Raw genomic sequence first — 11168 nt, 5'->3', positions numbered from 1 at the left:
TCTTCCCATTTTACAGTTATGCAAGTTATGCTAAGGAATGGACAAGAATTTTCTCTAGTAGACTCAGAATGGCTTACGGTAACGCAGTAAAGTACTGTAAGCATTACCTTTAGCACGGGCTGCAAAGCAGCTGCAAGCAAAGCTTGATTTTTAGCACATCCTAGATTGAATTGATTTTATATCCATTGACAAACTTAATCTTTTACTATGATACATCCATTTTTCTGAGAAATCAATTGATCATTAATTAATGAATAGATGAAAAATTCATATTTCATTTTATTCTACAAGGTGAGTCTGCGGTTGCAGCAACCAAAATGAGATATCTACAGTATTCGTGTCAAACAAGACGAAAGTGTCCTGTCCTGTACTGGTACTGTACCGTATTTTGCGGTACACAACAGTAATGCCGTACTGTACATTGTACATTGTACTGTACAGTATATACTGTACTGTACAACAAGAGCACCAGAGTACCAGTAACCGAAGCACCGTTCCGTTCCGGTCCGTTCGCAACTGGTGTAGGTCTATTTGTAGCTTACAATCTACAGTCCAACTGAGCATGACTAAAATCAACAGAAATGTTGTCCGGTATCTCTCCATTTCAGAAGGACAAAGACAGAAGAAAAAGTTGCTACAGCCTACAACAACGTCTTCCACACCAAAGGGACTACCACACCAACATTGTTGGATATCATTTTACATGCGGAAGGCATAGCTTGGGAGCCGAGATTTTGCAGTTGCCTACCGGTATGAAGAGAAATAGCAAAAGGAAACCTATTCAAGAGGTAAATTGATAGCAACCAATGACAACAACAACAACAAGAAAATAGTGGTAATTTTAATGAATGAAATGATGTCCATCAGCGCATTAATCCCACCAGCATTATTGCGCCAATAGATCACCTTAGCATGATGGGTGTTTGGAGAGAGAGAGAGTAGAATACTCAACCATCAATGCTATTGGAATAATACGTCATGTGCAGTTTATACAGGATGAAATTGCAGTTGATATAACATGACAAGGTAGAAATGGATGTGCCTAGATATAGGCGATCCTATGCTAATACAAATGAAACTACTGATCGTGGTCCAAATTTCCAGTCATGTAATATGCGCTAATTCCATTTTCGCTGACACTGAAGTTCCTCACTTTGACTGTATGTTATTGGACTAGACTTGTGACTCAGTTGGTCAGTAGTTTACAACTTAAGCGACTTTGATGTTGAATTAGGCTTGTTGATATGGCCGATAAAATTCAACCATGTCAACAGCCAAACTGGTCAATTGAAATAATGAAAGCCATTGAGTGGATCAACTTTCATTTACTATCCTTGTTATTAGACAGTTTACCTTACATACGGTACAGGCTAATGACTGACATTCTTCCAACAGTACAGTGCAGTATTATCTTTTCAGCCTTGACACCCCTTCTAACTTACAGTAACTCATCAACTAACTCGATGCATCGATATATCGAGTAGTCCATGCTTGTGTACATAAACTGAGGTATTCGCACTTGATGAAATATCGCTTATCAGTTTAGAGGTGTTTTAATTTTAGCCCTCTGGATGGATATTTGCAAGCACTGTCTCAAGCTACATATCATACTGTAATGTCATTGTCATTTAGTCTTATACAAACAGTAGAATACAAAATTGGATACATTTGCAATGCACTTTCTTACCTTGATTGTAAATACTTGCCTTCATGCACTAGCAGGACAGCAGCGATGAATCCCAAGCACAAGATCAAGTTGTTTCCAAAAGGGTATGTTGAAATGGTATTATGCACCCTGTCGCTTACCTACTGTTTCTGCAGTATGTAGTACAATTGGCTCTGTTTGTGCTTTGGCCAGAAATGGCCCTTGATAAAAACCTTTTCTAGATTACATGTAACAGTTTGTTGCCTCATTGGATCATCGTATTGCTCAATGTGCTATCGATGGTAAATGTCTTCTACGTACATGATTATAGCTAAGACCATCGACTCGAAATCCAACATTGGAAGAACTCAACGTCGAAGTAAACTTCAATTGTCGTGAATTTGAAAACATTACCAGTTACCACCATTTTTATAAAGCTGCGAAATCGTATATAGAAAAGAAGAAAGTAGATTTACTCGGTCAACAGGTAAGAATACCAAAATTGACCCTTGTTGAGTGATCGTTTGTTCCAGCTTTATTAACGAGACAGCTAACTGCAGTGACTGCATGCATGGTCATTGACCGACACATCTATTCTACCAGAACATAACCTACTGTACAATCCCTCTCGAAATTTTAAATATTCGACCCACTTCAAGTAGACAAATAGTGTTGTGCTTGCAGTCTCGTGGTGCAAAGGTACATCAATGTTATTAACATGTGCTATGATAGGTATGTAGTTGCGCTACAAACTGAAAAACTACTTTCGACTACTGCCTCATCCTACGTAATGTGCTGTACATATAAATCAATAGAACTTACTAGCGCCGACGTAAATTCGTTATACAAATATTATTTTATTAATCTTTCCGGTTTTTATTGATCTACAAAATAATAAGCATTTCCTGTTAGAAAAAAATTGTCTTATTTTACCTTTATTTCTGCTTTATTTCCTTCTAATCCTTGATGAACGATTCTGTTAGATTACTAAAGTTATTTCAAAATGGTGGAAACGCTACAAAGATCACAATAACATTGATAACGTAGAAGCCAAAAATCCTGATCGTAACAATGATCAATGGCGTCAAGATCAAATTCCTAAGCGTGATAGTGATGAAAAGGAGAAAACATCAGCAACAAGTAATAAAACTGCCCTCAGGAGATCGACGAGGAAATGTGTTACGGCTCCAATAAAATTTGATTTTGATTCATCAGTAAGTATTTGCACCCAATTTTCTGAACGATGTGTTGTGTAATATTTATTGCTTATAGATGATATTATTAAAAGAATAGTTTCCTTTTCTATCAGATTGAATTGGAGAATTCACAAACTGGCTCTCCATTTATGCTCTATTTTCTTTCTAACCATTTCTTTAACTAATTGTTACATTACAGAGCGACGACGACGCTATCTTCGTTAGTTGCGAAAGTGACAACGAAGATAATCATTCCGATTATAAAGACAGTAAAGGTTCAAATTAATCGTAATTTTTATCAACTTTGATCTGCTACATAGTTATCTACTGACTACTATACAAAACTCTTTCAATAGGCGATCAAAAAGATACATCAAAACAGGTTTCAATCAATGACTACTTCGAAATTAATACTAATAACAATGTTAATACCACAGTTAACTGCTGAGATCGCTTGCTGCTTAGTAAAAACGAAACATGATATCAAAGTTGAAATGCCTTAACTAGTATTTAGACTACGTTTATTAACCCTCTTGACTAGGAATCGAGCTCCGAACTAGCTTTTGATGACCATAATGACTTTTGCCACGTGTGTAAGGACGGAGGACAGCTTCTCTGTTGTGACTCTTGTCCTCTTTCTTACCATTTACGCTGTCTAAACCCTCCCCTTGAGGATATTCCCGAAGGCGATTGGCGATGCCCGAGATGTTTGGTAATTTCAGTTAGACCTTTCCTACCAAGTCCAAATAAGAAATTAAATTGTAGTAGACGATTCTTTTAACATCACAATTACTTAATTTCGCTTTTACAAATATATTGTACTACAGTAATTCCCGTCACAGCATTGGCCTCAATTTGATTGAAGTTGATTAATTCTACTTTAACATTTTGCTAGTGCCCTCGACTGACAAAGAAAGTGGAGAAAATCCTAACGTGGCGATTTACTAATGCAGATGAAGGTGACTCTCCAGTTATATTAAAAAATTATCGATATTACCTTTCAATAATTTCCCTTATTTGCCACGTTTTTCGCATATTTCAACAATTTAGATCACAAGGTTGGACTTTAAACAAACCGCGAAGAAGTTATCATATCAAATTACCTTTAGCTCAAATTAATATAATCACCTACGGACACAATCGTAAAACCTTATTGATCTTTATTTTATATGCATGCCGGATTTTCTTCAGGTTACTACAAAACCGACTCGAGAATTTTTCGTTAAATGGAAGGATAGATCATATTGGGAATGTTCATGGATTTCACAATTACAGGTTAATCAGTTATTGCATATGGTGAACATGTTGCCTCCTTTTATGATGACTAATACAGTAAAGATGCTTCAAGTCCGATCGATCAATGACATATAATTAATATGTTCCGACACTTTTACCATCTTGTACCATAGTTCGAAATTCATCACCCCATTATGCATCGAATTTACTTTCGAAAAAATAGCAGTAAATTACCTCCGCCACTAGATGACGAATCAATTTATGGTACCTCCGCTACGGTCAAAGGCAAAAACGGCGAAAACCTCGAGGAGAAATATTACAAGAATGGAGTTCGCCCTGAATGGTTACAAGTACAACGAATTATAGACGACAGGTTCGATAGCTAATTAGTCTTTCAGTAATTTTGATCACTTTCTTACCTCTCACTGATTTCATCTGACAGAATTATTTCCGAAGAAGAGACTGATTATCTAATTAAATGGAAAGACTTACCTTATGACGTGTGCTCATGGGAAAGTGCTAGAAATGTCACCTACATTTTAACAATGGAAGATTCAATTAAGCAATATCACGAAAGGAAGTATGACTATCTAACCTTGTAACTAGGAAACTATTTGCAAAAAGTTAAAAGACTTAGCTCTTAATCTGTAGCAATGTCTTACGTTTGCAGGAAGAGTTATTCGGATAAGATATCTGTTTCGTCTCACAGAAGGACTAAAAAGACCGAACAGACGCAATCTGACTCTGCAGACGTAAGTGATATATTTACAATAATAAGTTCTGTGAACTCCCCTTAAAATGACCAACTAAATGCTATTAATATAGCTACGTCGGAAATATGACGAACAGCCAGACTTTATCAGCAAAACTGGTGGAACTTTACATGCATATCAACTTGAAGGACTAAATTGGTTACGATTTTCATGGGCTGAAGAAACTGACACTATTCTAGCAGATGAAATGGGCCTAGGGAAAACTATTCAAGCTATTTCATTCCTAAATTCCTTATTTATGGAGGTATATCGCGTACATGCTATCAAGGCAGTTAACTAATAGATTTGACTATCGTAACTGTATTTCACTTTTAGAATCACTGCAAAGGACCGTTCTTAATTAGCGTACCTCTATCTACTGTCGTTAACTGGGAAAGAGAGTTTGAAATGTGGGCGCCAAATTTATATGTGGTTTCATATGTAGGTGACAAAGATTGTAGAAAAGTAATCAGGTAAATGTAATGGAATTCACCGCTGATATTGCTATTACTATTCGATATTCCCTCACTTGTTTTGTGTGCCCTCTCAATAATAAAACCAATAAATCTTTCCTATTTTCGCACTATTTTGGCGTATTAATAAATGTTATACTTAACTACTGTGTCCAACATTCTAGGGAACATGAATTTTACCGTGACGAACAGTCTGACAGTAAGGGAAATAAAGCTGTTAAACCGAAGAAAAAAAGTTTCCTTAAATTTCATGTCCTGCTGACTTCGTATGAACTAATAACTATTGATGCTCCGATACTGCAATCGATCGATTGGAAAGTCCTCATAGTTGATGAAGCGCACCGTTTAAAGAATAATCAATCAAAGGTACAACGTTAGATGGATTGATTGCATCATTTACATAAGATAACGATACAATAGTTATACTATATTAGGCCGACGTGCGATCATCCAAGTGGAGGATCGCTACAATCAATCACTGTTAAAATGTCCCTTTAATTATTTTCAATGCCCTTAGTTTTTTTTATCTATAAATAAGTAAGTCTTCGAAGACTTGTATGGAGGGCAGTCTTTAGTCGCTGCCACTAAATTGTTTAACCTTTACTTAAAAATTAACATTGCATAAAATAGGTTATAGTCTTCAAGTGATCATCTCTTAATGAGTTAGAGAGAATGAAATTACATATAGTTAATTGTTTAATTTGAGTTATAATTTGATTCACACATCATAATACTGTAATGTCCCACGAAACTCACTTTTGTGTAATCAGTCATGAGTAATAACTAAATATTAATTGATCATTTGTTACAGTTTTTTCGCGTACTTAGCTCTTATAAGTTAGGCTACAAGTTATTACTGACCGGAACACCGTTGCAGAACAATCTTGAAGAATTATGGAACCTACTAAATTTCCTAAGTCCTGACCGATTTAAGTATGTATTACCCGATCTGTAAATATACGGTATAAAATTTTATATACTTGATAATAATATTTACGATAAAATTTGTAGTTCTTTAACGTGATTTTACCTAATTTCAGTTCTTGGCAAGATTTCAGTATGAAATTTGAAGATATTTCAAAGGAAGATCAAGTTCGTATTTCCACTTAACATTAAAACCTGATAGTAATTCTGATTTAGCATTGATGTTTGCTGCTATACTGTACATAGATCAAGAAGTTAAATGAGCTACTTGGTCCACATTTATTACGTAGAATGAAAGCTGACGTAATGAAGGTAATAGATTACTACAATTTGGAATTATTTTCGATTTATTCTAAATATCACTCTTTAATGAATAAAACTTTACCATGATTAGGGTATTCCCGAGAAAAGTGAAGTAATTGTTAGAATTGATCTCACGTCCATGCAAAAGTAATGAAGTATCTTTGCGTGTTAATTGTATTACGCTATGGAATCTAATGTGTTTTAACTGTGCCGTTTTAATTAGAACGTATTACAAGTATATCCTAACTAGAAATTTTGAGGCATTGAACAGCCGCGGTAATAAACACGTTTCTTTGTCCAACATCGTAATGGAATTGAAAAAATGCTGTAATCATCCTTATTTGATCCCATCTGCTTCTGAAGTAATTATCGAAATACGCACGTTTTTGCAACTTAATGATTTGAATTAAGGTAATTGTCGATGTAATTATGCGAACCTAAATGCATACGCGTATATGCATATACCTTAGGATGCGCCCACCAACATCGACGGTACGTACCATCTATCTCCACTTGTTCAAGCTTGTGGTAAACTTATAGTTTTAGAAAAGATGCTAAAGAAATTAAAAGAAACTGGAAATAGAGTACTAATTTTTTCTCAGGTCAGATAGATATAGTAATGGAACTCTTGAAATGAAATTCACAGTAACAGTGCTGATACTTATGTATTTAGATGACTAAAATGTTAGACATATTAGAGGACTTCCTTGATGGGTTAAATTACGAGTACGAACGTATCGACGGTAGTACTTCAGGAAATGAAAGACAAGCCCTTATTGATAAATTTAATGGTAAAGTAGTTAATATGTACTGCACATGGCTTTTTTCAAAGAATTATCAATGTTTTTTCATACTTGAATTGTGCTTCATTTTTAGCCCCAAACGCCACTCAGTTTTGTTTTTTGCTTTCAACGAGAGCTGGCGGTCTCGGAATAAATTTGGCTACTGCTGATACTGTCATAATATATGACTCTGACTGGAATCCTCATAACGATATTCAGGTAATCTTAATAATGTCCTATAGCTAGAATGAAATGATAACAGTACGGAATATGTATAGAGTCAAGCTTCAATTGATCGGATCATTATTTAATTAGGCTTTCAGTCGTGCACATCGTATCGGACAATCAAATAAGGTAGATAAGAAGTGGAGATTTTATTGTATCATACTATCAATATGCACTATATTTTGAATTATTGACTATAATGTATATTCCGCTGTTTTGAAATCTTTGTAACTCATTATTACTTTTTTATAAGGTTATGATCTATCGATTCGTTACGAGATTTTCAGTGGAAGAACGGATCACACAGGTTACATAATATTGTAATCCAATATTCTGTATTTTATCAATTTATGCCATTATAACGTGGAACTGCACCAAACAATGATTGTATAACAGGTAGCTAAGAAAAAAATGATGTTAACCCATCTAATCGTCCGACCTGGTCTTGGTTCATCGCAATCCGGTGCCCTTACTAAGCAAGAATTAGATGATATTTTGAAGTTTGGAACAAAAGAGCTGTTTAATGATGAAGATAGCGAAAGTAAGACGCGTTATTCAAGTATAGTCTAGTTGGCCTTCCAAACATTTATTATTATTAAGTGACCTTAACGTCAATAGTAATATGACCTTGTTATTGATTTACGCGTGCTCTTGATTAATGTAAAGCTTCGAAGAGCCGTCTAATAGATTATGATGACAAAGCAATCGAAGATCTCCTTGATCGTAGTCAGAAAGGAATGGAACAAAAAGACCTTTCGAATGAATTCTTAAGTTCTTTCAAGGTTAATCATTAGCAAAAGTGAATGCTATATTCGGTAATTAATGTAAAAAAATGGTGACACTTATTGTTGTACTAGGTTGCAAGCTACAGGCTCAAAGATAAGCAGGATCAGGTTAATCAATCTCATGATGGAGAGGGTACTCAGGTAGTGCAATCACATATTGTAATCCTTTTTTAATATTTTAATTTCGGAAGATAATGGCTTATTGACTAACTACTAATTACTAGCCCAAGCTACATCCGTCAAGTCCTGACTACTGGAATAAATTACTGAGACGTCGTTATGAGCTTTTCGTTGAAGACCAGAGTAAATCGTTAGGAAAAGGGAAAAGGATAAGAAAACGGGTCAACTAGATTATTATTTTTTGTCATTAATAGCTATATATCAGTTTTATTGATTCAACTCTTCTATAAATATTAAATTGAATAGATCAATTATGAGGAAGATATATATGATATTGGCGACGATATCTGTAAGTATTGGTTTTACTTATGACGGTCGTTATCGGCGATAAATATGTAAGATAGATCATAAATATGTCACTAGCTTGGAACGGCGACGAATCAGAAACTGAATCGTCCGAACCATCCTGTTCTGAAGACGAATTACCTAAGGTTACTGGTATCGATGGACAAAAACCAAGTTAGTGTCAGCTCCATTTATGATATAACCAAATATACGCATAACTAATCCTTCTGTGCTAGTGATCATGTATTTCAATATACCTTACTAGACAAAATAATTAAAAATGATATTTCCAAAGACGATAAAATTGTGAAACCGGCTGAACTTCTTAGCACAGTTAATGGACGCGTCGAAGTAAGCACCAGCTGAGAGCATCATAATTCGTATTCGTAACGTTTTTGATACAAATACGTTCTGTAGTTATTGTTACTCCAATGATTAATGGTTTAATCCTGCTCATCATAATTATAGGTATACGGTTTCAATGTTCGTCAACGTAGGGCGTTTGTTAATCTTATATTACGCTATGGAATGCCGCCTGAAGATATTTCTGCTGATCGAAAATGGTATGTTTATGTGCAACGTAATGTTTTATCTTTTGTATAATATAAGTTACAAATTGTTACAAATTTTGTTTAGGTTCACCCGCGATTTGCGATCTAAGCCTATAAAGGAATATCAGTATGGATATAAATTTTATTGTATAATTAAATTAAATTTGTACTATTAATGTTCTAAATGTAAACTTCTTTATTTTGTAGAGAGTATGTAAATTTATTTTTAAAACATCTCTGCGAGTTGGAAGGTGATTCAAACTCAGAATCTTATAGCGACGGAGTACCTAAAGACAACCTATCACGTGGTCTTGTTTTGAGCCGGCTTGCCATGATGCAACTCATTAAAAGAAAAGTAAACGTGATAACTTGATCACTGTATTATGTTTTTAATTTATAAACCTGCTATATTCGTTTTCAGGTGAAAGAATACGAATCGGTAAATGGTGTATCTTACAAAAATGGTTCCTGTCTGGAATCAGAGTATAACTCATCTTCTAAAGACACTCATGTAAATGGTTAGTTAGCTCACGTAGTGATACTAATTTCGAAATTGAAAAATTGTAGTCTTACTACCAATATTTTTTTAGAAGATCATACTTCGCCCAGTAAAGATAATGCAGACATTCAGATTGACTGCTCTTCCGAGAAAGTAGATACTACTACAATAACGACGCTCTCCTCCAATTCGGTTCACACTGAACTTCCTAGCAATAACCTACACCAGCAGCATGAAAATGAAAACGGCGTTACAAATAAAGATCGATCAGTAGCTTCTTCCCGCCCCTTTAAATTTAATATTGTTGAGGGAGGATTCACCAACCTACATGAAATCTGGAAAGTTAACGACAATAATAGCCATAAGATTGATGCAAATTATATTCCATGGGGTCGTGTTCATGATTACTGGTTCTTGGTTGGGGTTATTAAACATGGTCATGGCAGATGGCAAGATATATTAGCTGACGATGAGTTATCTATTATTTCTGACTCTTTTATTGGAAAATCGTTCAGTAGTGAAATAAAGAATAAATACATGGCCGGAAGGCTTAAAATTTTGGAGCAAGCCCTTTCAATTGAAGAACAGTTAAGAAGGGCTGACCAGTCAACATCGATATCAGATGAACCTTCATATTTATCTTTAGAGCATGGCTTACGCGAAATTGAATACATGCTAGAAGCTCATCAACACTTATTAGCTGACGACTCTCAAACCACGAGGGACATTCTTCAACGTGTATTAGGGCACGTAGACGAACGACTTTGCGATCTAAAATCTGAAGCAAGTAGGATCATATCGTCTCTACCGAAGCAGCCTTCTATCTCATCGAGACTGCATCTAAGCGAAAGGAATTTACTGACGCATTTTGGAATGTTAAACAAAGAACCGACCGAGCCAATCTTAGATGAAAGCGTCGGTACTAATTTCAATGCTGAAGTACCTAACTCTAATACAGCGGTGGCTGATGTAGTAGACAAACAAATAGTATCCGACAATCACGAGGAAGTCAATGCTACGCTAAAAGAAATTTCAGAAAATAACACTGACAATATAAACAAAAATTGCTCAGCGGAACAAGCAGTCGTGATTGAGTAAAACGTATCAAAAAAATTTAATTTTTGACTTCGGTAGAGAGTACTAGAGGAGATTGCTTGTCTGCTCTGTTAGTCGGATATTACCGAATAAGCACTGTTCTCTTCCTTCATAAGTTATACAACATTTATCTTAGTAGCCAGTACTGTGACATAACTGTAGCACTACACGCTAAACTATTTATTTATCTTTGTAATATAGCATTGAATTTTGTTGTTTTGAAATATTACAAATGAA

The 11168-nt window shown here is 35.2% G+C and overlaps 2 protein-coding genes across 2 annotated transcripts; both read left to right on the top strand.

Moving 5' to 3' along the window:
- Positions 1-3418: 3418 nt before the first annotated feature.
- TRIADDRAFT_27056 (uncharacterized protein) lies at positions 3419-8671 on the top strand (the record flags this gene model as incomplete). Its single annotated transcript, XM_002113843.1, has 23 exons — positions 3419-3553; positions 3737-3811; positions 4033-4116; positions 4251-4450; positions 4520-4675; positions 4790-4859; positions 4903-5094; positions 5166-5302; positions 5467-5668; positions 6114-6235; positions 6343-6394; positions 6473-6538; positions 6621-6676; positions 6753-6891; positions 7000-7131; positions 7203-7320; positions 7406-7530; positions 7627-7665; positions 7790-7843; positions 7933-8086; positions 8203-8318; positions 8394-8465; positions 8552-8671. Coding segments are annotated over 23 exons (2616 nt in total), but the record flags the coding sequence as incomplete, so codon positions are not given.
- Positions 8672-10112: 1441 nt separating this feature from the next.
- TRIADDRAFT_27149 (uncharacterized protein) lies at positions 10113-10934 on the top strand (the record flags this gene model as incomplete). The annotated part of the gene is made up of 1 exon (XM_002113842.1): positions 10113-10934. A coding segment is annotated over one exon (822 nt), but the record flags the coding sequence as incomplete, so codon positions are not given.
- Between the last annotated feature and the right edge of the window lie 234 nt (positions 10935-11168).

Source organism: Trichoplax adhaerens, genomic scaffold (assembly GCF_000150275.1).
Source record: "Trichoplax adhaerens TRIADscaffold_6 genomic scaffold, whole genome shotgun sequence".
Classification (NCBI taxonomy): Eukaryota; Metazoa; Placozoa; class Uniplacotomia; order Trichoplacea; family Trichoplacidae; genus Trichoplax; species Trichoplax adhaerens.
This window is presented reverse-complemented; position numbering and strand designations above follow the sequence as displayed.